This window comes from Humulus lupulus, chromosome 3 (genome assembly GCF_963169125.1).
Source record: "Humulus lupulus chromosome 3, drHumLupu1.1, whole genome shotgun sequence".
In the NCBI taxonomy this organism is placed as follows: domain Eukaryota; kingdom Viridiplantae; phylum Streptophyta; class Magnoliopsida; order Rosales; family Cannabaceae; genus Humulus; species Humulus lupulus.
In genome coordinates this window covers 185,164,871-185,191,164 of record NC_084795.1, presented here as the reverse complement: position 1 = coordinate 185,191,164, position 26,294 = coordinate 185,164,871, and the positions used below count along the sequence as shown (strand labels likewise).

The following is a 26,294-nucleotide window of genomic DNA, read 5'->3' as shown; positions in this document are numbered from 1 at the left end:
GGCGATGCATATATCGAACTAAGTTGTTGGCACAAGAAGCAATCTGGAGACTATCTGGTTGTCGTAAGCTGTCAAGTTGACTCGAATTGCTCACTCCAGAGTTAGCAAGATGCTCTATATGTATGCTTTCTTCATACGCTTGTCTGCCAACTTTACCCCGTGCGAGTAATTCAGCTCGTATTTTTTGGGTACAACAAGGACTCGGCATTGTCCTATCAAGGGCCAATTCTAGAACGGGCAACTCAAGCAATGATGCCCTTACCCTCAGTCCTCTAAACCTAGTTGGTCACCTGCTCCATACCTTGGGAATTGGGTGGATCCTCTTATCTATCTCCCTAGGCTACAACTCTTGCAAGACTACAGATAACCTACACCCAATATGATCAACATCTCAAACTCAACATCTAAGTGCCTACAAAGATATAACGGTTGGGAGCAATAAATTTTTTGCCTATAAAAGATAATTAAATCATTTCATTTACTCTAAATTGAAGCTTGAGACTTAAACTCTCTCTCCCACCTCATTTACTTCCATTTCTTGATTTTTTAACCATCGTTACCCCAAACATTATCTACATTCCTGAATCCCCTAAAGCATTTACTTCCATTACTTGATGCTCATTATAGTTACTCCCTAGCATTCTTATTGTCATTCTAACCCTCTCATCAAATATTATCTGGCATGTATCAAATTGATTACAACCCCATCTCCTCCCCCAAGCAATTACTCCATTTGGGAGGATAAGTCTCAAGAGAGAAGCTATTGCTTGATATCAGGTTTTCAACATACCCCGAAGGTGGAGTTTAAGACTCAAGCTCAATATCGTTTAGAATCCACAAGTTTGAACTCATATTCTTTCATAATATAGAGAAGAAATATTGCGCCAACATATTACACGCTTCAATTATGATCAAGTTTGACTAATAAACAATACACTTATCAAATGATCATATCAAAAAGGATATTTTGTAGTTGACACAAGAAATTAAATAGTATACTTAGAAATATTATAATGTTACGGAATAATTGTACTATTATGTCAATTATTTTTTTAAGTGAATGAATAATAGGCTTTTGACATTATAGAAGGTCCACGCGTTTTTCTACGTAACGTTTCCTTATCAAATGAGTAGAAACAATTTATTAAGGAGAGCCAAAATACAGTGACGTGAAACTGATGGAGGCTTTATGAAAATAAATTGACACTAACATCACAATATGCAAGATAATAACTCCAAACAAAAGATTCGGGAAGCTATTGTTGATAAAGTGATGGAAAATATATATATAACCTCTTATAATTTATGCTATTTTTTTGGTCTGTCCAATACAAGATTCTCTGAACTCCATCCATAGGATTGGGACCATAAATTCCCAACCATTTCTATTTTAAATAAAGAATAAATAGAAAGCATAACTCATTCTTCTTTAAGTTAGAAACTTTGTCCACATGGTCCCATCTTGGAATAGAGATTCACCAAATAAAACAATTAAATGTCGAAGAAGCCAGGAACAAAAAAGAATGACAACTAGATTCAAAGAGAAGATTGTAAACAAAAAAAGATAAGATGACTCAATTCACCGACGACCTCTCCCACGCCCCCCTCTCCGTCCTCTTCCTCTCCCACGATGCCCTCCTCTCCCTCGGCCTCCAAATGTTGATTTCAGCCCCAATGATCCAACTCCCCTCCTATCTTCACCTCGCCTTCCACTCCCCTCTGTATTCTCTACATACTTGGTTGAGCTTCTTGCTGAGAACGATATCTCCCGTGATCCACCAGGTCCTAACCTGACACCATCTGGGATACTAGAAGTACGTGGGTTATTATTTAGAGATACCAGTCTCTCCCCAAGGGGAAGGGAATCCTCATTTGCAAGTGATGTGCGATTGAAGAATGCTTCTGCATGCCTTTCATCCTTGACTTCAAGCAATCTACAAACAGAATTCCATGAAACAGAACTTTAATGATTTCAAATATCAATGAGTTTGTTTTATTTTAATAGCAATGAAACATAATTTTTACTAAAGTTGGACAAGTATTAACCAACTTAGTCCTTTGACAACAAACTCAAGAGTCAAGAAGAATAAAATATCAATCAGATGAAGCAATGCATGCATTTCACAAAGTTTAGAATCAGCGAAGCATTCGACACACCGTGAAGAATAACTCACACTTATCCACTCAAAGGGAAACCGAAAAAAAAGAACACTACAGAGAAAATAGTGTTTAATCTGACCTTGGAACTGGTCCTTTCTTTCTCATTTTACTCTGATCATTGTTGAGCTCATCTTCTGATGAGTTGGATATTTCAGAAGCCTCTTCACCCTCTGAAACAGATTCAAAATGTTCCTCCACCAATGATGGTTGCTTCTTAGTAGAAGCAACAGGGTGTAGAGCCCGATACTCTTGTGAAAACTCATCAATTTCAAAGTCCTGAACACAATATTTGAAGTGAAATTTATTTCTTTCAGCCAAACAATTAAGAAATGAAGCAATTAATAGACAAGTAGTTTATAGATGTTTCATGGTTGGGAAACATTCAATAGTTAACAGCACTACAAGGAGTTAGCTAAGAGAAAAAATAAATAATAAAAGGGAGCAGCCCCATGCAATTGGCACTTGGTACCATCAGCCACATCTCAATTTGATCAGATTGTCTTACCTTGCTTTCAAACATTTTTGTAAATCGGTCATCTTTAAAAATGTCACTGCCAATTGCCTTCTTTTTCCTGGATGGTTTTTGGATGTCCTTGTCATCATCATCTTTCTTCTCATTTTCTGCCTCTTCGTTCTCAGCAATTTGCTTTGCCAGATTCCGGTTAACTTTGGGTAGTTTCCTCTTGGTCTGATGCACCAGAAAATAATTAGAAATTGAAGGAAATTGAACAAAGTGGGGTTAATATAAACTCAGTAAATAGGTTTTTAACTTCTTTCTCCAAAATTTTATATTAATCTGCCTGCTAAGCCATATAATTTTCAAGAGATATGAAACTCTAGCATACTGCAAGCTAGATAAGTTCCCATATATAATTAACCCCAAACCTTGTGGGAGCATCCACTAGTGAGTAAAACTTTCTCTAGTTAAACAAGCAATTGTCTAGGAGGTGAGTATAAACACCCATTTCCACACACACGCACAAACTTTATATTTAAAATAAAAAGGAAAATAATCAATACTGGAAGGGAGAATAAATGCAAGAGATGGTGTCTATAAGTTATTCTATCTCCTAGATGATTAAAAAAGAATACAGTATAGTTAACCGAAAAAAAGACAGCTCCAAAAGTGTTCAAATTGATTGTAACTTACTGTAATTCTATTGGCTAATTCTTTATCCAGCTTTTCTTGTTTTCTCTGTTCAATATATTTATCGTATGAAGAAGGATCTGCTAATGCTTTAGCCTGCAAAGTACATAAACAAAATATACAATAAGCAACTCAAAATGTCCAGGACTCCATGGAAGATCACCTCAGCAATCATACTCCAGCATTATGAATCATGTGAAGATATACATTTGTGCAGGATTTTGTGGAGAACTTAAAGTTACTGATCAAACTACAAGGCCTCATTAAAGATGTTGCCAAGCTCTTCCTAAACCCACTCGGCACTGATGCTCATGTCAAAGCTTGTATACAAGCTGCTCTTACCTTCGAATAGACCGAATAATCAACAAAGTATCCGTGCAAGGAGGCTCTGACAAGATCCGTACCAATAAGATTGGTCAAATTCAACTTGTCAAGATCTTCTTTAGTCAAAAATTTAGTTTTATCATAAATGAATGATTCTTTATTGCCCTCTAGCTCTAGCTCTTCCTGTAAATTGAAGGTCAAAAGAATATCAAAGATGTGTTCAAAGATCATTACCAATATAGGGACTAATACATACAGAATATTTAAATCCAACAAATGACACCTTAAAAACTTACCCACTGTTGCAGTCTAGGACTCCACTTGGGAGCAGGTCCCAGGACGGGCAAAAAGTAAGCTGGTATCTGACTGCTGTCTAAAGCAAGCAATATTAACCCAGTGTCCTTAAATACACATATATCATTTATTTTCCCAGCAGCCGGCTCAATGCTTGTCATACCATCTCCCTGGAAATAGAGAAAAAAATCAACTAGAGTAGAGAAACAAGAAGGGAAAGGAAGAACCAGGAAGAATAAATAAATAAATGAATATCATTAGTTCTATTAATCTACTTCAATCTGACTTGTAGAAGCATGTTCTTCAAAAGCATCTTAAACCTTTCTTTGTATTTGTTCCACATATTGTTCAAATGGGAAATGGAGATGTCAAGTGGAGAAATGTGATAGGAACTTCCTGTCAAAACAGATCAAATAGTAGCCAAACACGGAGAAATAGGAAGAAAAAATCTGTTTGTATTCAACCTCCTGGAATTCGAGAGCCAGGGTCTCTCCCAAAACTGGTTACAATCACTAATTTCTCCACACCCACCTCACTAACTCGCTAACCCCTTATTCAAATACTCTAGCCCTCACAGTAAACCGTGCACCCCTCTCCCATACAATACCAGCCCAAATAACTAACTCCTAGCCACTTTTGGTGCTCACCTCACTTTTCCCTCTCCTAGTGTACATGTAGGTAATAGGAGGCCTATCAATACCCCTGCCCAAAGCCTCACCTTGAAAGTAGGGTACTGCTGCTTAATGACATCAAAATCTTCCCAAGTTGCTTCCAATTCCGGCAGTCCCACCCAGCTAATCAGCACTTGAGGTTGTTGTTTCTGTGTTCCTAAGCGAACATCAAGGACCTGGTCCGGTTCTAAGGTCCATTCCAGCTCTGCCGAGAGATCCTTTGGAAGGGCAGTAGCCTCCTGCTGTAGACCAAGGGCTGCCCGAAGCATGGACACATGGAACACGCAGTGTATGCGCGAATGTGGCGGTAACTGAAGCTTGTAAGTCGTGGTACCTATGCAAGCTAACACCCGAAAAGGACAAAAAAAGTGAGGACTGAGTTTCTCATTCTTACGTTTAGCTACAGATCGTTGACGGTATGGTCGAAGCTTCACATACACCAAATCCCCTACCGAAAACTGCACCTCTCTCCTATTCTTGTCGGCCTCGGCCTTCATTTTCTGCTAGGCTCGGTGGAGATTCATTTTTAAAAGCTCCAAAATGTCATCTCTGGATTGAAGCGTCTGTTCTACAGCTGATACCTTTATGCTAGCTGCCTCAAAGCGCAATAATGGTGGAGGCTCCCGTCCATAAACAGCCTTGAATAGTGTCATCCCCGCCGACGAATGGAACAAGGTGTTGTACCAATACTCAGCCCAAGGAAGCCATCGTGCCCATTGGGACGGTTTAGTACTCACAAAACAGTGCAAGTACGTCTCAAGGCAGCGGTTTACCACTTCTGTCTGGCCATCCGATTGAGGATGATACGTTGAACTTTGCTTCAAATTTGTCCCCTGCAAACGAAACAGCTCCGTCCAAAATAAACTTAGAAAAATTTTATCCCAATCCGACACATTTGATCTTGGAGTCCTATGGAGTCTAACCACCTCTCGCACAAACACCTCTGCCACTGTGGTAGCTGAAAATGGGTGACGCAAAGCAATGAAATGGCCATTCTTGGAAAGATGATCTACTACTACCAATATTGAATCAAATCCATTGGATTGCGGGAGTCCCTCAATGAAATCCATGGAAATGTCTTCCCAAATTTGACTAGGAATCAGTAAAGGTTGTAACAAACCCGCTGGAGATTGTGCCAAGTATTTGTTCTGTTGACAAACCGCACACTCAGCCACAAATTTCTAAACATCTTTCCGCATACCCTACCAATGTAAATCAGCTGCCACCCTTTGCAACGTCTTGAACACTCCGAAATTGCCCCCACATTGTTGTAGTGATGTTCTTGCAAAATAAGTGGAATAAATGGGGAAGATGATGGTATAACCAACCTGCCTTTGAATTTTAAACACCCTTGGCTGTAAGTGTAGCCGTTGTTTGCTTGGCCCAATTGAACTTCTTTGATAATTTTGGATAGCAACGGATCAGCTACCACATGATCTTGCAAGTCGGGAATAGAAACCACTGTAGGAGCCGAAATCGCCACTAACTCAGCCCCTTGATACATTCTCGATAAGGCATCAGCCGCCTTATTTTCCAACCCCGGCCTAAACTGAATATCGAAGTCATACCCCAGCAACTTTGTGAGCCATTTTTGGTGTTCTGAAGCTACCAACCACTGCTCCAAAAGATACTTGAGGCTTTGTTGGTCAGTGCAGACCATAAACTTCCTGCCTAAAAGGTATAGACGCCATTTCTGCACTGCGAGCACAATGGCCATCAGCTCCCTTTCATAAACTGACTTAGGACGGGCTCGAGACAAGAGAACTTGACTGAAATACGCTATTGGTCGTTGCTGCTGCATAAGGACAGCACCCAAACCATGACTTGAAGCATCCGCTTCTACAATAAATGGAGCAGAAAAATCAGGTAGCGCCAGAACCGGCACCTTGCACATCGCTAACTTATGGTTCTCAAAGGCCTCTTGGGCTTCCTGATTCCATCCGAATGTGTCCTTACACAGCTGATCTGTTAGTGGACGTGCTATCGATCCATAACCCTTGACAAACTTGCGATAGTACCCCATAAGGCCAAGGAATCTTCGCAATTCTCTGAGTGATTTCAGAACAGGCCATTTCTCCATTGCCTCTATTTTGCTGGGGTCTGCAACCACACCTTCAGTCGACTCCACCCGAGACTGAGCAAATAGGCATTTTTTTGCGTTGGCGTACAGCTTGTGTTGTTGCAACCGCTGTAAAACTAACTCCAAATGGCCCCTGTGAGCTTCAAGCGAAGAGCTATACACCAATATGTCATTGAAGAAAACCAAAACAAACTTGCGCAAAAAATCTCTAAATACCTCATTCATGAGTGCTTGGAATGTGGCTGGTGCGTTTGTGAGGCCAAGGGGCATAACCATGAATTCATAATGCCCTTCATGAGTTCGAAAAGCCGTCTTCTCAACATCCTTCAAGGCCACTCGAATCTGATGATATCCCGAATTGAGATCCAACTTTGAGAAAACAGTGGCTCCGTGTAGCTCATCCAAAAGCTCATCAATCACTAGTATAGGAAATTTGTCAGCCACCGTCTCCTGATTCAATGCCCAGTAATCAACACAAAACCTCCAACTCCCATCTTTCTTTTTTTCCAGCAAAACCAGGCTTCAAAATGGACTTGTACTCGGTCTCACTATACCCGATTGCAACATCTCTTCAACCAGCCGCTCAATCTCATCCTTTTGGACTTGAGCATAGCAATATGGCCTCACCGATACCGGACCTGCCCCTTCCCGAAGGGTAATAGTGTGCTCTCTGACTCTCGGAGGAGGTAACCCCGATGGCATCTCAAAAACTGACCCACGTTGGTGTAATAATTCTTAAATCACTCCTAGAATCTGCTCATTCAAAGAAGTCAATTCTGTGGCTGTTGGACCCAGTCGTTGTGTCCCTCTTGTTGGACTACACGAATCATCATTTTCAACGAAATTTGTGATTTACACAAGGTTGGGTCACCTTGTAGAGATTCCCAAGCACCTGCAGCTTCAAATCGCATAGTCATCGAGCGCCAATTAACTTGCATATTACCTAGTGTTTCCAGCCATTTTATACCCAAAATAACATCTGCACCTCCCAAATCTAGAGGCAAAAAATGTGTGACCACTTGTAAGGTGCCCAAACCCAAGTTCACTTGAGAGCAAATACCCTTTGTCCTCACCTTACTACCCATACCCAGCAGCAATCCATAACAGGTTGTGGCTGTAATAGGCAATTTGGTTGCCTTGACTACCTCCGTTGACACAAAATTGTGTAGCCCCACTGTCTATATGAGGGTCATCACCTGTTGCTGCCCTATCTTCCCTACTAGCTTCATGGTGTGAGCTGATGAAATGCCCACTAATGAATTCAAAGATACGACGTTAATGTCTCCTCCGTAAGGCCGTCCATTGACGGACCCGGGGATAACGATGGAGAATCGACACTAGTAATTGCCTCCTCTTCGTCCATCATTAACATCACTCGGAGAGATTTCTGCTCACATTCATGCCCCCTGTGAAATTTCTTACCGCACTTAAAACAAACACCCCGAGCCTTCTTGTCTTGGTATTCTGCTTGTGCAAGTCGTTTGGTGAACGGTGGTCTCGTCAGAAGAGAAGGTTTTGTAGCTACCAAACTCAACTGAGATGTGCTCAACGGCACTGTCGACGACGTCATAGACGAACCCTTGGCTGAGAAAGGAGTATCGGCTGGTCGCGGAATGGAGATTGGGTTGGGTATACTTTTCGGCCCTAGAACTGGTGGTTTAGGGCCCGTATGCAGCAGCTGGTGACTCTCCTCCACTCTCTGGGCCGTCTCCATTATCTGGGCCAAGCCCATTGGTTGTAAAATGTGTAGAGCCCCTTTTATATCCTCCTTCAAGCCCTTCGCAAAACTTGCTTCGAGTATATGCTCCGGCACACCTGAAACTCTTGACGCCAAAGCCTCCCACTTCACACGATACTCATTCACTATTGTTTCCTGGGTCACCAATAACCACTCCTCCGTCGTTGACCCCACTGGCATCGTTCAGAATCGAAGCAGCAACAAGGTCTTTAAGGACATCCAAGAAGTAATTGGATGCCTCTGGTTCTCCCATTGAAACCAGGATAACACATCCCCTTCCAGCCCAATAATTGCAGCTTCAAGCATTTGTTCTTTGGACGGACGATTCAAAAGAAAATACTTCTCCACCCAAAAACTCCAGCCATCCGGGTTGTCGCTGGAGGAGCAGCAACTCCATTCAGGGTGGTTGATAGTCCGAACGTAGCTATGGTCGTTGTAAGGCCATGGATCTCCCGTCTGCAATTGTTGGTGTTGAGAAAAAAATTTGTTTGCATTCAACCTCCTGGAATTCGAGAGCCAGGGTCTCCCAAAATTGGTTACAATCACTAATTTCTCCACACCCCCCTCATTAACTAACCCCTTATTCAAATACTCTAGCCCTCACTGTAAACCGTGCACCCCTCTCCCATGCAATACCAGCCCAAATAACTAACTCCTAGCCACTTTTGGTGCTCACCTCACTTTTCCCTCTCCTAGTGTAAACGTAGGTAATAGGAGGCCTATCAAAATGTTCTAATTTTCTTGCCAGTTTGAGTCAGACTGCAGACAACATAGGACTAAATAATCCTAATCTTGTCTTTAAGGTGGGCAAGTGCCAAACTAAAACCTGGACTAGTTCGTTCAGATTATCATTTCATCCCCTTCCAGCCCATCTAAGAGGATTACAAAACCCTCTTATTACAAAGGAAAAAGACAAAAAAAAACCTCAGATTTTTTTTTTTTTTATAATTTGGCGTTCAAATTTTAAATTTAAGTTTTTTTATAATATTTATTTGGTTAATTAAATACATAAAATTGTGTTCATATACATTTTATCATAAAATGAATTTTCTTCATTATAATATTTTATAGTCCAATTCAGGTTTTGATGACACCAAAAAATTGTTTATTACTCAACATATTCCAGTTCAATACTTGATAATAATCTTATGCAATCATCTCTAATCCTGTATGACACACACAGCAATAGTGTTTCTTCCTTCCAAACAACTGAGAAAACAATAAAGTTCATTCTTCTAATCAAAAGAAGTTATCACCAGAGTATATATCAAACTGTCTATGAAACATTAGAATTTTAAATTAAAGTACCGTTTTAGAGTCCCAAATTTTGACGATATGACTATCAGTGGTGATTAACTTTGGCTGTTCAGAACCAAGAACTTGATGCCACTGAATACTCAATATTGGGCTGTCATACCTGCATAACAAAGACAGTTGACAAGCAGTAAGTCATGGCCTATTAGAGATAGACAGAAGACTTCTATAAGTTGGGCAATAGACTTACATGTGATCCTTAACTTGTACCGGCTGCGATGAACGCAAGTCATAGATCAGAACCTGCATATTAAATGCGTAGCAAATTCAAACTCGTAGTATAATTGCATCTTCCAAAAAGAGTAATTAACAAGTCAAAGTCATAGCCAAAAGATGTGGGGGAGGGGGGGCAGAAGGGAAAAGCTTCAAATAGTGTTCGCAATAAGGATAGACTCAACAACAAGCAGGAATGAAAGTGGAAAGCACTGATCATTGAACATTGCCAATGTCACTACTCACAAAACTCAATAATTCCAATCGTACCATGACATATTTCATTCATGTAACAGCTTAAATACATTTTTGTCATTGTTAAAATCTTACCCAAAAGTATAAATCTATATTTTTGTCCAAAGAACGCCTGAATCAATGTTATATCAATTTTCATCTTAAATCCATCATAAAACATAGTGTATGCCTTTCGATGTTTACTTTATCTTTTTTTTCATTTCTTTCCATTCTAAATACCATCAAGGCAGCAGACATCTTCACCAATAACATTGTAATACAGGCAGTTTTGAGTTTGTTGCATGACTACTCTTGACCTTTCCTATACAATTTTTTAATCATCTTATACAGAGTTGTTTGATCTTAATATTTTCCCTATGCATTAGAAAGAGAAATCGTGTCAAGAGCAATTACCTTATCTCTCAGCTTTGAGCACACCATAAAAGATAAAATAACCAACTAAATAAAATATCTTATCTATGAGCATTTTGTTAATACTTTTTTTTTAAAACATCTTTACTACAGAAAAAGGAAGTTTATCTTGGGAATATTCTAAGTAGACTTTGGGAAGTTTCAGTTTTCTTTTTGTGTGACTTTCTCTCTATTCTAGGAAAAACGCTTGTACATATGCTATGTGATAGGCCTCCAGTGACGTTTGTATATGCTAGGAGGAATAGGAAGGGTAAGGATGGGGTGTCAGCACAGGAAAATTAGGCAGGGGTATATTGGTTGTTACGTGAGTTAGTTGATTATGTGGGAGGGTACACGACAATTGAGTAGGGGAGAGAATATAAGCTAGGGAGTGGGTCAGTGAGGGGGTGTGGAGAGTTTGGTGAAGTGTAACCTATTTGGGGAGAGACTAGGCTCTCGAAATCCTAGTGTTCAATACAAACCTTGATTTTATTCCATTTTCCTCTACTGGTTTCTATTTGGCAGGTTTGGTCTATCAAATTGGTATCAGAGCTTTGTCCGCTATGGGACCGAAGCCTCAATTTCAGATGGAGATGCGGGATGAGAAATTAGAGGCAATTCCGTCGGAGTTGCAGAAAGGGATGTCGGACATCCGATCAGAATTCAAGCAGCTGCCCAAAGAGGTCGAGTCACTGAAGTCGGAAGTTCAGAGGTTGCCGGCCATGGAGAAGAAGATGGATTACCTAGTAACTAATCTGGCGACCTTACTGCAAGCTTCGGAGAAGGCGACCACTAAGGGTATCGCGGTTAGTGCCGATCGTCAACAAAGAGTTGTTGATGGTGAATTTTCGCAGAATTTGGGTTCGGGATCTCCAGTCGTGCATTCGAATCCGTCCCAGGCCCCAGCTTCCGAGCAGTTTCGACCACCGGCTGTCGTTCAACCAAATTCGTACTATGCAGCCCCGACGCACGGCCAAGGCTATCGTCCTCTGCAGATGGAGCTACCCCTGTTTTCAAGTGACAACCCAGACGAATGGATATATAGGGCAGAGAGGTATTTTTTGTTGACCAAGATGTCAGAGCCATTGATGTTAGAGACGGCCATCGTCGGCTTAGACGAAGATGCCCTTACGTGGTTCCAGTGGGAAAATCAGAGGCCGATTACATCATGGGCAACATTGAAGCAGTTGTTGATTCTACGTTTTTGCGCAGCTCCGATTAGGTCGATTTCCGAAGAGTTCATGTCGGTTAGTCAACTAACCACGGTGAAGGATTATCACCTGAGGTGGGAGGCTCTGGCTTCACGAGTTCCCGACGTGCCGGAGCATATTTTGGAAGCTAGCTTCGTGAAAGGATTGAAGGAAGATATCAAAGGGGCTCTACACATACTCCAGGCCACAGGCCTAGCCCAAATTATGGAGACGGCCCAAAGAATTGAAGAGGGCCATCACTTATTTACCACGGGCCAAGCACCAAAACCGGTTACTACCCGACCCATTCTCAGCCCAATTACTCCTCCCAAGGCAGTGGTGCACCCATTCTTTACCAAGACGATTCCTCCTTCTCCAACTTCAGTCACACAGTCAACGGTGACCCCTCCTTCCAGCTCTAGAAAAGCGAGTAGGCCACCAGCTTTCAAACGTCTGTCGGAGGCTAAATATCAGGATAAAAAAGCTAGAGGAGTCTGTTTTAAATGCGACAAAAAATTCCACCGTGGGCATGAGTGTGAGCAAAAATTCTTACAAGTCATGCTCACCATGGACGAAGAAGAAACTCCATCTTTGGCGGACTCACCACCTTTGACACCCGATTCAGAGGAGGCAATGGGCACGGAGGAGACTCTCGCAACACTCGTTAAACTCGTAGGTAGGTATTTCTTCAGCTCACACTATGAAGTTGGCTAGGCAGATTGGACAGTAGCCGATTACGGCGTTGATCGACAGTGGAGCTACACATAACTTCATCTTAATGGACGTGGTTACAGCGGCGGGTATCCCTATTACTCCTACGACTTGTTATGGAATTCTCTTGGGGACGGGTGAGAAAGTAAGGACAGAAGGAATTTGTGCTCAGGTGGAGTTGGATTTAGAAGCATTGCGGGTAGTCACAGATTTTTTGCCCTTGGAGCTAGGGAGAGCCAATGTAATTATGGGCATTAAATGGTTGGAGACTTTGGGAAATATGCAAGTCAATTGGAGGACTATGGTGATGAAATTTTAGATGTCAGGGGTATGGGTGACTTTACAGGGTGACCCAAGTCTTTGTAAATCCCCAATATCCCTTAAAGCAATGATACACACAGTGGAACATGACAGTTTGGGGTTTTGGGTGCACTTGGCCAACCTCGAAGCCGAGGAAGCAAAGGCTTCAGGCACTATTCCGGCAGTAGTCGCTGATGTGCTGCAAAAGTTTGATTCAGTGTTTTCAATGCAATCGGAGTTGCCACCAAGCCGAATCCGAGAGCACACCATTAACCTACAAGAAGGAGCGGGGCCAATCTCAGTGCGTCCTTATCGATATGCCCAAGTTCGAAAGGACGAGATAGAGAAATTAGTGGTGGAAATGTTGCAAGCAGGGATCATTTGGCCTAGCTCTAGCCCTTTTTCAAGCCCGGTGTTATTGGTTAGGAAGAAGGATGGAAGTTGGAGATTTTGCATGGATTATAGGGCACTCAATAGGGAGACAGTGGCGGATAAGTTCCCTATTCCGGTGATAGATGAGTTATTGGATGAGCTACATGGTGCGCACGTGTATTGCAAGCTTGATTTGAAGTCAGGATATCACCAAATTAGGGTGGCTACAAAGGATGTCGACAAAACGGCCTTCCGAACACATGAGGGCCATTATGAATTTCTTGTCATGCCCTTTGGCCTCACCAACGCACCAGCCACGTTCCAAGGGTTGATGAATGAAGTATTTAGAGAATTCTTGAGAAAATTTGTGTTAGTATTTGTTGATTGTGTTTTTAGCCAACGACGTGAGAACGTCAAAAACGATAAACCTTCAAGAGAATTTAAACGACACAGACAGTTTTATCAAGAAAAGTAAATAACACAAGATTTTTATAGTAGTTCAGCCCCGATCAGTCGGTAATAGCCTAATCCACTTAGAGTTGTGATTATAGATCTGTACTCAAGATCAGATGGACTGAGCCAACTGAGTTTCTTCAGTACAGATTGCAAAAATACAAGAATTCTTTCAAATACCAGCACTTTCTCTCTCTAGAATACTCGGACCCAAATTTTCCCAAAAAGTCTCCAAAGATGAAGAAGCAGCCCCTTTCTGATCCCATAAATCATATATTTATAGGCTTAGGATCGTACATCTGATATCCCTAAAATCGGGATATTTCTTTATATTTGTTATATTTAAATTACAAAAAACATTCAAAATACAACAGAATCCTCAATTTGTGGGAAGAATGAGAGATTCTCGCGCGTGCCAAGACCGGTTCTTGTTGAAGCCGTTTCTGGGAATCTTGACTTAGTCCTCTCTATCTGGTCGACCCATATCTCCTACTGACCACTCATGCATTTGCTGGTCGGACACATGCATGCTGGACATATGCAAGTGCTGGTAGGACAAGCATTTGCTGGTCGGACATGTGCATGGTGGTAGGACATGTTTTTGTTGGTCGGACAAGTGCATGGTAGTAGGACATGCACTCCTCTCCTCTAACAAGGCACTCTCCTCTAGCATGTCATATCTCTCCTCTAACATGGCACTCTCCTCTAGCATGTCATATCTCTCCTCTAATATGGCACTCTTTATTTGGGCAACCATGCACTTGCTGGACATATGTATAAAGACCACATTCTTGGGGTCTCCTCGGACCAAGGTCCCCTGGGCTCTCCTCGGACCACTCTCTTGGGTTCTCCTCGGACCAAGGTCCCTTGGGGTCTCCTCGGACCAAGGTCCCTTGGGCTCTCCTCGGACCACTCTCTTGGGTTCTCCTCGGACCAAGGTCCCTTTGGCTCTCCTCGGACCAAGGTCCGACCTCACCTTGGCCTTTCATCGGACCAAGGTCCGACCGGGCACTTGGACTGCTCCTCGGATGCACTTGGCTTGGACGCGACACTCTCAAGCAGACAAAACTCTTCATCAGTCTACCGGGTCACTATTTCACAACTCTAAGGAGTCAATGTATTTATTGACTATTTAATGTGTCTTTTACGGACCATGTACTGCCATTTGTCACTTCTATTGCCACGTCATCAATCTCCACTTTTGGGGATAACAGTATTCTTTGATGATATTCTAGTCTACAGCCACTCATTGGAGCAACATGTGAATCATTTGAGGCTTGTGTTTGAGAAATTTCAGCAACACCAGTTATATGCTAATAGAAAAAAATGTTTGTTTGCACAAACACGGATTGAGTATCGAGGCCATGTGATTTCAGCCCAAGGAGTGGCAGCGGACCCAAGCAAGTTAGAGGCAATGGTTAAGTGGCCTAAACCAAAGTCAATCAAGGAGCTGAGAGGGTTTTTGGGGTTGACGGGTTATTACAGAAAGTTTATTAGGGGATATGGGAATATAGCTAGGCCACTCACCGACCAACTCAAGAAAGATGCCTTTGGTTGGACTCCGGAGACGCAGGAAGCATTTGATAGGCTGAAGAAGGCAATGTGTACAGTACCGGTGTTAGCCCTCCCTGATTTTTCATCCCAATTTGTAATAGAGGCATATGCTTCAAGATCGGGTTTGGGGACTGTTCTAGTGCAAGGGCAACGACCAATTGCCTACTTTAGCCATGTCCTATCACCTCGTGCAAGGCCGAAGTCGATTTACGAGCAGGGGTTATGGTTATAGTTTTGGCAATTCAGAAATAGTGACCCTATTTGCTGGGGAGGAAGTTCTTGGTAAGGACCGATCAACGAAGCTTAAAATATTTGTTGGAGCAGCGGTTAATGACCACGGATCATCAAAAATGGTTAACTAAGATATTGGGGTACGATTTCGAGATACAATATAGGCCGGGACTAGAAAACAAGGCAGCGGACGCATTATCTCATGTGCATGGAGAAATTTCCTTAGCTGTTATTTCAGTTCCGAATGTGCTATTGATTCCGGACTTACAAGCACATATTGCTTCAAATCCAACTTTGTCTAGGGTGGTTAAAGAATTGGAAAAAGGGCAAGATTGTGGGGGTTACTCAATGGTGCAAGGGTGCCTAAAATTCAGGGGTCGTTTAGTGTTGCCAGCCACCTCCCTTTATCCCAATACTGTTGCAAGAGTACCATGGCAGTAACTTAGGAGGACATTCAGGCGTCTTTAGGACTTTTCAGAGGGTGGCAGCCGATCTATATTGGCCGGGAATGAGGAAAGATGTGTAGAAATTCGTCGCTGAATGTAGTGTATGCCAACGGAACAAATATACAGCTCAAACTCCAGTAGGGTTATTACAGCCCCTACCGATACCGAAACAGATTTGAGAGGATATCTCAATCGATTTCATTGAGGGGTTGCCGCTATCACATGGATTTGATTCTATACTGGTTGTGGTTTACAGACCGAGTAAATATGGACATTTTGTACCCTTGAGACACCCATTTACAGCGGTGACAGTGGCTGCTAACTTCTTCAGCGAAGTTGTCAAATTACATGGAGTACCTCGTTCAATAGTATCCGATAGGGACAAAAAATTTCTCAGCCTGTTTTGGAAAGAACTTTTTTGTTTACAAGGCACGGCACTGAAGCAGAGCACAGCATACCACCCACAGTCGGATGGCCAAACGAAAGTAGTGAACCGCTGTTTGAAAACATACTTGTGATGTTTTGTAAGTTTGAAGCCTAACCAGTGGGCGAAGTGGCTGCCATGGGCCGAATATTGGTATAATACCACCTATCACTCGTCAGCAGGAATGACTCCATCCAGAGTTGTATACCATCGAGATCCACCACCACTGCTGCATTTTGAGCATAATAGCACCATCGTCTCAGCTGTAGAGCAGAATTTAAAGGCAAGGGACGAAATTTTGGGTCTGCTGAAGCAAAATTTACAACGAGCTTAGCAGAGAATGAAGAACCAGGCAAATAGAAAGAGGAGGGATGTTCAGTACAACGTGGGAGACCTGGTTTATATTAAACTTAGGCCTTATCGTCAGGGGACAGTAGCAAAAAGGATTAATGAGAAGCTAGCACCCAGGTTGTTACATGAGTTAGTTGATTATGTCGGAGGGTACACGGTATTTGAGTAGGGGAGAGAATATAAGCTAGGGAGTGGGTCAGTGAGGGGGTGTGAAGAGTTTGGTGAAGTGTAACCCATTTGGGGAGAGACTAGGCTCTCGAAATCCTAGTGTTCAATACAAGCCTTGATTTTATTCCATTTTCCTCTATTGTGTTATTCTTTGCTGTGTACTGGTTTCTGTTTGGCAGGTTTGGTCTATCACTATGCTCTATTTTCTCAGACATAATAACAGGAAGAAAATCATAACGCTCATAACATCCATACTCTAAACCAGGAAATGTTAAGTAGTGAAATCCAAACTTCCAAACTCCAGAGAAGGGAATGCTAGACTATGTAAACAAAATTCCCTCCACAATTATGTTTTTAATATTCACCTTATTTTGATATATATTAGACATCTAAAGTCTACAATGTTTTATTATGCACACCATAACAAGTCATATAGCTTCCTTTTTTGCTTGAAATCCATACTGCTAGTTTACTTCATACCTTTCCACCACTACTTCCAACCGCCATTTCGAAATCCGCATCTCCATCAAACTCTAATGCAGTGACCTCCTATAAAATAAGAAAATGCGGTAGGACATTCATTTTACCATCCATATATACACACACAAACAAGAGAGAGAAAGAGATAAAAAAAATGCATAGTAATAATGAAAACAAAAACAGGAAATGGAGGGAAATATTAATATAGAGAGAAAGATCATCAACCGTGTAAATCCTACACAAAAATCTTTTGGAGAATTTGGAAGAGCAAAATGGAATAGGCATTAGTAATTATGAAAATGACCTCTTAGAGAGTATATGGATATAACTAATCATAAAAACAAATCTCATCATGAGAATAAAAGAAATAGCAATTGCCATGGTCATCCAAACCAGGGATGTGACATGCATGATTCAAAATCGGTTATCATATAGAGGTCCATGAGAGAGAGAGAGAGATCAACAGTTTATATGACCCTTCATTGTCTTAGTGAATGGATCAAAAACAGCACATTAATTTTAAGACAAAAGCAGTGTATTGTTACCTCATAAGCACCACTAGCAGGTGAAACAGCATTAATTCTACCAACAGAAGACCTCATTCTCATGTCAAAACATTCCACAGAACCATCCTCACCACCGCAAGCAACTAGTCCATGGACCTTGCTGCACTTGTAGAACAAAAAATAAATATCCAAGAATAGTGATAAAGGAAATGCTAGGAGCATGCAAAAAATAAAATCACTGTAAATCAACCGCAACCTTCGAGAAACTACATTTAGTGCAGGAGACTGAGTGGTAAGAGGAGAGAGAAATCGTCCCTGTAAAATAAAACATTGTTAGAGGCAACAAAACAATTAAATCTAAACAAAAATCCAAAAAATCTCATCACCGGTCAAAAAATTCAGAGCACAGGCCTAAACTAATTAGGAACATATATAAAGCACACTCAAGGACACTAGCTAAGGCTGAAAGAACTAAAGTGCTACTCAAGGAAGCTAGATAACCTGTTCCAAGTTAATTCTGTATAAATCCGGAGAGGAGGCAGCACAAAACAAGTCACACGACCAGTAATCATATGCAATGTCTCTTCCCATTCTGCAAAAAAAAAAGTAAATAAGTAAATAAAAAAAATCAAATAAGAACCAACCAAGAATGAATAAGGGAAAAACACATTTTGTTAGTGACAAAAAAATAAAATTCAACTAAATTGAAGACCAGAAACTTTACTCTTTTTATTGTATTTTAGTAAGAAACAAGAAAACTTTTATTGTCAAAGGCAAAAAAGAGAACAAGAGATTGTCACAAAAAAAAAGGAAGAAGAGGACCAGCACAGATACAAACAACACCAAATCATTCCACCATTCCTAACTTCGTATAAGACATATATAGGATTATACAAGCAAGAGGAAACGGCAGCTATCTTAAAATTAGAAAGAAAAGATGATGAAACAAAAAATAAAAATAAACAAATACAAATACAATTACAAATACAAATAGTAGAGTTGTATGCTCCAAATTGAACAGATTTTACTTTTTATGGGAAGAAACCTACAAAGCTGAGGAAAATCCTCATCCTCTAACGTGTCTACCATGCCTTATTACAATAGGGAAACACACACACAAAAAAAAAATTATTATGAATTCCCCCTTTGAGTTTAACAGAGCCAGGCACAATACAGGGTGCAAGCCCATATGTGAACAGATAAAAAATAAATAAAATCAAAGTAAAAACCTTGGAATCCGCATGGTGCAATGCTTTCCATATTTTGCATGAAAGTAAACAGTACGATCAGTGCATAGAAATGCAATCTTCGAATAATCGTCACTTAGAATCTACACAGCATAATGAGCAAAAACAAAAAGTTAGAAACATGACAAACGTCCAAAAAAAACATGAGAGGAATTTTTAGGATGAGATTATAGTACAACATTCACATATGATAATTAAAAAGAACAAGATTACTGAATTGGCACAGTTTTGGGCTACATAAATAAAGTACCTGAAAATCAATTATCTCTGAATCCAAGTGCCTTTCGAACTTCATTGAAAGCTGGCTTAACTCATATACCTTCACCTGTGGAGGATAGATACCTGTGGCGGGTATATAGAATTATTGCACGATAGATTGTTTATGTACTTATTCACTCAGTATAACTATATTATCACAAAATATCAGATCTAGAAAATTTTAAAAAATAACATTTAAGCACCTGAAGCCATCAAATAATCTCCATCAGGGGTTGCCTTAATCTTGGTCGTTGCAGTTTCGAACCACAAGTCCTGGAGCAACGAGACCATATCATGATCCTCTAACAAACCAAAGAAAAAAAAAGATATTCAAATTCTTAGTTTTCCAATTCCAGTAAGGTTTAGGGTTTAGGATTTAAGCAATACAATATTGTTCTTTCAATATTTTCGATGAAATTCCCTTCAAAGTCTCCAAAAATTAGCTGCAATTGTCTAAATTAAAATTGAAGGAAAAGAGGACGCCATGAGCAAAGTTTTAGGGGAATTACTTTGTTTGACTCTGCGTGGAACTTTCTGATTCTTATCACCAATCCAGCTGGGGATGGAACGTTGCTGAGAAGTTATGGTGTATATATCGACCCCATTAATGGAGGCATGCTTGAGGTGCTCACCCTTGACACCCCCACGTTGTCCTTTCAGTATATTGACCATTGTCGCTTGGTTATGGAGGTGACTGAGGGAACGATTTGTGAACAAAGATAAGGAATTTTGTAGTGAGTTAAACAAGGAAGCAGAAGGATTCTATAGAGGGACAGGTCCGTAATGGTGACTAAGAGAAAGTGAGAGAAAGAGAGAAAAGCCCTCTGGGCAAAGGTTTAAGAATGGCGGCAACGAAGCTGCAAAGAGGAAGGGTTTAAGATGTAGAAAATTTTAAAAAAAGAAAATCAAACATAAAAAATGTTAGGTAAAGGACTGAAATGCAAAAAAAAAAAAACTATACTCACGGTTTGCTGTGTGCGCACACAATGAGATTTTAATTGTAGGCATTTTGACATGTGCCATTATATTTTAAAAGAAGTGATAAAAGAAAAATGTTAAATACATTTATTTTAGTTTATATATGTTTCACATTTAATAATTTGACATATAAATTTAAATAATTATTGTTCCTTCAAAAAAAAATTATTGTTAATATTATTATATACACATTTTACTTTTTTATTTGTGGAAAAACAAAAAATATTGGCCATATTTAAATTGATGAATAGAAAACTTACCTTAAATATCTCAACACAACTATTTACAATGTATCAATGAAATATATTTTGTTGATAATCAATTATTGTGATTAATGATTATTTTCCAAATATAGTCTAGTTGGCATGTTGAATATATACAATTTTGATTGTCATTTTACTCCAACTTCGTCTCGATTTCGATATGGGACGATTGAAGCGGGTTTCTATCCATGAAGATATATTGACCAAAAATTTAATGCTCACTAATAATATGTCCTTCGATGAAAGAACCCTTCACAGCGAGCTCTTTTCTTACTTTTCAATTTTGAAAAGCCAAAAATTATTTTCCGAATTCATGATTTTTTAAGGTAATATTAAATTATATTACCTTTCAATTGAATATATCTATCTCATTTGTACCGGACCACCTAACTTCCACCTAACCAAAGTGGAGCCCTATAATTATGTGACATTATATATAGGTAGAGATTGTAAATATTAAAAGATATAGAGGTATTATTGATAATTTGTTGACGGTAAGAACTCGTCAACCAAGTTAGATCAGAAAACTTATGAGTTGCAAAGTGAAAATTGAGAAAATATTCGTATTACTCAAGAAACTCCAGTTACAATGCATCAATTTCCGACCCCCTTCTCAGGTGAAGGAAGGTCCTATTTATAGGTGAGCAGTATTGGCTCCAAATACATGGTGGTCTCGAAGGGACAGGAGGACTCATCTCCATGTTGCAGGCACTCACGAAGCAGGTAATAGTGGCGCTGGAGGAGTGGTGGTTGGTCCTATTACATGTTAGGGGTCTGCAAAAGTACTCCTGTCATGGTACCATGTCGTACCTCCACTACTTGTTGGGTACGAACCTCATAGATGTGATGGGGGAGTCCTTACTATGTACCATTCATGTACACCCACTAATTATCTAGCGTGGATGGTGTCCATGTACTTGGACTCCTCTTGATTAGAACGTACATTTCGTACCTACACGTGTACCACGTACTTGATCTATGCTCTCACCTTCCCTAGCTACGCTTATGCCTCAAGCCTCTTTGTATTCTACTGAGTGCCAAGCCCACAAGGTGACACCTACCCTAGAAAATAAGGCAAGGCCTCATCCACAAGGTGCACACTCCAGAAATGCTCGGAAAGTAATGGTCTCGTAAGATGGCCCATGGAGGCGAGAAGAGGGGGATCTCTCAGAACTTTTATGTGTGTATCCATGTCGTGAAGGACTCAGCGCAAGGTCGTGTGAGCAAGTGCGGGGTGGGTGCGCACAACCATGTCGTGAGGGGGTCGGTGCAAGGCCATAGGAGCAAGTACGAGGCGGGTGCCTCGCAAAAGCCTTGGCGCGAGGCCATGGAAGCAGGCGCGATGCGGGTGCCTCGCAAGAGCCTAGGTGTGAGGCCATGGGAGCAGGCGCGAGGCGGGTACCTCGTAGGAGCCTCGGCGCGAGGCCATGGGTGCAGGCGCGAGGTGGGTGCCTCACAAGAGCCTTTATAACGACCCAAAATCACTAATAAGACTTAAGGGCCTTTATTAGTATGTCGGGAGTGCATAATTGGTTTATGTGTGGTTTAAATGATTTAATGCATGATTATGTGATAAGCATGCTTATATGATTATATGGATATGTGAAATGCATGTTTATGAGTATTAATATGCATGTGGGTCATGTTTAGATTATAGGGGCATATTTGTAATTTTGACCCGTTGAGGGCATAAATATGATTATTTATGATAAATTATTGAGACCATATTATTATGTGGATATATTTGCAGCATATGGCTCGAGACAGTCCTAGTGAGCGGTTTGGCGAAATAGACACGGTGGGGATTTATACCCGGCTAGAGGGAGCCTAGGGGTATTTTCACGAATTTAGTAGATATATTGGAGACTATTAGACTTAGGGTAAATAATTGGTGATTAATTGGATGATGGGATTTAAATGGTAAATATTAGGAACACTTGAGGAAATTAGTGGGAATTGGGAATAAATGATCATTCTACCCCTAGATTAAGTTAATGTTTATTTGGTTTGAAGGGGTAAGATGATCATTTTGGTTAATAAAGCATATGCTCATCCTTTTTGTTAGAATAAGGTAGAACAATATAGAAGAATTAAGGAAGGAAAGAAGGGAAAATGGTTCAACTCTCTCTCTCTCTCTCCCTCACGAGTTCTCCCTCTCACTCTTGGTGTGTGATTGTTTTGGGGCTGTTGGAAGTGGCTGATGCTTGGGGATTTAGGACAGAAAGTTAGGGAGATTCAAGCTAGGTGTTGAAGCTGGAAAATTCAGAGGAAAGGTCAGCCAAATTTGAGGTAAGAGCTTCAGTCTCATCATTGAATTTTAGCTGGGTTTCTGGGTATGATTAGCTGATGAACATGGTTAGCTATGTAGAGTTAAGTTGAATAACTTGGGGCTTAAGAATAGGTTTGATTCTAGGTTCTTGAATGTTGATTTCCTGATGAATTGAGGTAATAATTGAGGGATATTGCTGAGGTTTTGAGTGGTTAAAACATGCAAATTGGTTCTGAGTTTGATACTGACTAGTGTTGGATTGGGAAAGCTTTTGGGAAAATTCTGGGTAAACTAAGGTGATCTTGCCTGGAAGAAAGAGGAGGAAACCCAGGTTTTTTCTAGGATCGCAGGGCACGTCGCGACCCAGCCTGGGGGCGTCACGGTGCGTGTGGCCCTTCTGGCTGTGGGAGCTCTCTGACTTGGGGGCGTGCTGCGACTTGCTTGGCCAAGTCGCGACCCGCCTCCCCTTTAGCGTGAGAGTTTGCTCTCTGACTTGGGGCAAGTCGCGACCCGCCTGGGAGGTTTGGCCTTGGAGGCTTTCAAGTATTGTTAGGGCTCGGGGGTTCGATCTTAGGGGCTCAGGGCAATTTCTACTACCCAGTTTAGTAGAAATTGAGGTCCCGGAGGCTAGTTTTGTTCCCTAGGTATTTTATTTCTAATTGGAAGTTGATAGATATCAATGACTCTTGTGACTAGGTTTGTCGCCAAGGCTCGAGGCTAGGGATCGTGCTCGGAACTAGTTCACCTTCTCCGCTCAGAATCAAAGGTAAGAAAACTGCACCTGGTTGTGTGACTATGTTGGGACTAAGAGTTCCTTATACTTGTATGCAATGTTGTATGATGGTATTATGCCATGTGAGCATGAGATAAATGGCCTAAGAGTGCCGGAATTATATTGGCACACAAGACGCAGCTCGGCCACTGGTAGCTGAGGTTAATTATATAATCATTGAGCTCGCCCTAAGTGAGTCGGAGTCAGTGGGATAAACAGAGGGTGCGGCCTAAGGGCGTCAACCCTGGATATTGCATGATATGTTTATTGTTGTTGATCTAATGATTTTGGCATGTTGATTACCTGGATAAAAGATAATTGATTCGTTGATTGATGTCACTATTTATATGAAAGCTATGGCCTACTGAATATCTGGCTAATGTTTGTGAGTTATTTGATTATTGTTATTGATTATGCTCTAAAATATGGTTTTCTTGCTGGGTCTTGGCTCACGGGTGCTACGTGGTGCAGGTAAAGGCAAGGGTAAGCTGGACCAACCCTAAATTGGAGAGCTCTAGGGTGGAATGTACATAGTCGGCTACTCGGCCGCCACAGCCGAGGGTTGATACAGGGACAGGAGAACCTAAAATGCCTATTTTGCCATTAGAGTGGCTTGTGGTTGTATATAACCTTCGAAATTTTGTAAATTATTATTTATCTCAAACACAATCCTCCCGTACCAATACGTGTTTGAGATCACATATATGAACTTAGGAATTTTCTTTATGTTTACATAATATTATCACAGAATAATATAATCCATAAAATATATGCATAACAAATTCAATTTATTTATTTATTTCATAAAACAATGTCTACTACATATGCTTTCAGGGCACATTTCCAACACAACCCACGTTCACACTGATTTTGCCACGTTAGCAAGTAAGTATTTTTCAGGGTAAACAGGTTGAAATCTGCTCTCAACGAAAGCACCAATCTGTTGACGCATTTTTTCGCCAGCAAGGGATTTAGAAATCCGACAAAGACAGATTAGGCTTTTCGTAAACCGAATGTATAAGAAATGGCAAAAAACAAGAGTGCAAAATGCTCACACGATTTTACATGGTTCATTGGTTAAATCCACTTATTCCACGAGTCACTCTTGTTGATCTTTTTAGGACTTTTGAAGAAATTGTTGATGACTCTTGAAGAAATTGTTTAATGACAATTTCAACAAAGTTTTTGCATACAGAAAATCAATCCCTTTAACTGTCCATTCCCCTTGTATTTATAGGAGATTCTCATGGAAAGTTTTGGGTAACCGTACATTAATATTGTAATTGACAAATTTGGGTAACTTCTTATTTACATAAATATATGATTGCCTATTAAATTTATATTTTTTATATCGAGTAATAAATATGCATAAAAAAATATGGGCCTTTATGAGGCATATAAAGAATCTTCGAGTCATTTAGGATCCTTCAGTGTGCATCATGACCAGGGTTCTGTGAGCTGAACACTTCCTTCGAGCTGGATGTCGTAGGACTAATCTGAACTGACAAGGGTCATGTTCAAAGTTTCACGAAAGCGTGTTGGGCGATGCATATATCGAACTAAGTTGTTGGCACAAGAAGCAATCTGGAGACTATCTGGTTGTCGTAAGCTGTCAAGTTGACTCGAATTGCTCACTTCAGAGTTAGCAAGATGCTCTATATGTATGCTTTCTTCATACGCTTGTCTGCCAACTTTACCCCGTGCGAGTAATTCAGCTCGTATTTTTTGGGTACAACAAGGACTCGGCATTGTCCTATCAAGGGCCAATTCTAGAACGGGCAACTCAAGCAACGATGCCCTTACCCTCAGTCCTCTAAACCTAGTTGGTCACCTGCTCCATACCTTGGGAATTGGGTGGATCCTCTTATCTATCTCCCTAGGCTACAACTCTTGCAAGACTACAGATAACCTACACCCAATATGATCAACATCTCAAACTCAACATCTAAGTGCCTACAAAGATATAACGGTTGGGAGCAATAAATTTTTTGCCTATAAAAGATAATTAAATCATTTCATTTACTCTAAATTGAAGCTTGAGGCTTAAACTCTCTCTCCCACCTCATTTACTTCCATTTCTTGATTTTTTAACCATCGTTACCCCAAACATTATCTACATTCCTGAATCCCCTAAAGCATTTACTTCCATTACTTGATGCTCATTATAGTTACTCCCTAGCATTCTTATTGTCATTCTAACCCTCTCATCAAATATTATCTGGCATGTATCAAATTGATTACAACCCCATCTCCTCCCCCAAGCAATTACTCCATTTGGGAGGATAAGTCTCAAGAGAGAAGCTATTGCTTGATATCAGGTTTTCAACATACCCCAAAGGTGGAGTTTAAGACTCAAGCTCAATATCGTTTAGAATCCACAAGTTTGAACTCATATTTTTTCATAATATAGAGAAGAAATATTGCGCCAACATATTACACGCTTCAATTATGATCAAGTTTGACTAATAAACAATACACTTATCAAATGATCATATCAAAAAGGATATTTTGTAGTTGACACAAGAAATTAAATAGTATACTTAGAAATATTATAATGTTACGGAATAATTGTACTATTATGTCAATTATTTTTTTAAGTGAATGAATAATAGGCTTTTGACATTATAGAAGGTCCACGCGTTTTTCTACGTAACGTTTCCTTATCAAATGAGTAGAAACAATTTATCAAGGAGAGCCAAAATACAGTGACGTGAAACTGAAGGAGGCTTTATGAA

At 40.5% G+C, this 26,294-nt stretch overlaps 1 protein-coding gene across 1 annotated transcript; it reads right to left on the bottom strand.

Moving 5' to 3' along the window:
* Nucleotides 1-1,259: 1,259 nt before the first annotated feature.
* On the bottom strand, nt 1,260-20,144 carry LOC133823328 (uncharacterized). The gene is made up of 16 exons (XM_062256001.1): nt 19,787-20,144; nt 19,481-19,579; nt 19,270-19,361; nt 19,002-19,102; nt 18,274-18,364; nt 18,029-18,087; nt 17,812-17,932; nt 17,267-17,335; nt 9,919-9,971; nt 9,723-9,831; nt 3,928-4,095; nt 3,650-3,814; nt 3,311-3,403; nt 2,666-2,848; nt 2,240-2,436; nt 1,260-1,934 (listed from the first exon to the last, which is right to left on the bottom strand). Exons 1-16 carry the CDS (start codon nt 19,947-19,949, stop codon nt 1,580-1,582), a joined length of 2,118 nt encoding a protein of 705 aa, XP_062111985.1. The 5' UTR covers nt 19,950-20,144; the 3' UTR covers nt 1,260-1,579.
* Between the last annotated feature and the right edge of the window lie 6,150 nt (nt 20,145-26,294).

What these genes read in the sequence shown, in the direction of transcription:
- LOC133823328 (XM_062256001.1), bottom strand. Translation starts at nt 19,949, where the DNA reads ATGGTCAATATACTGAAAGGACAACGTGGGGGTGTCAAGGGTGAGCAC. An exon ending in TGCACCATGCGGATTCCAAG is followed by an intron (nt 18,365 to 19,001) that starts GTTTTTACTTTG and finishes TTTTTTTTGCAG; the next exon opens with AATGGGAAGAGACATTGCAT. An exon ending in ACAGAATTAACTTGGAACAG is followed by an intron (nt 18,088 to 18,273) that starts GTTATCTAGCTT and finishes TTTATTTTACAG; the next exon opens with GGACGATTTCTCTCTCCTCT.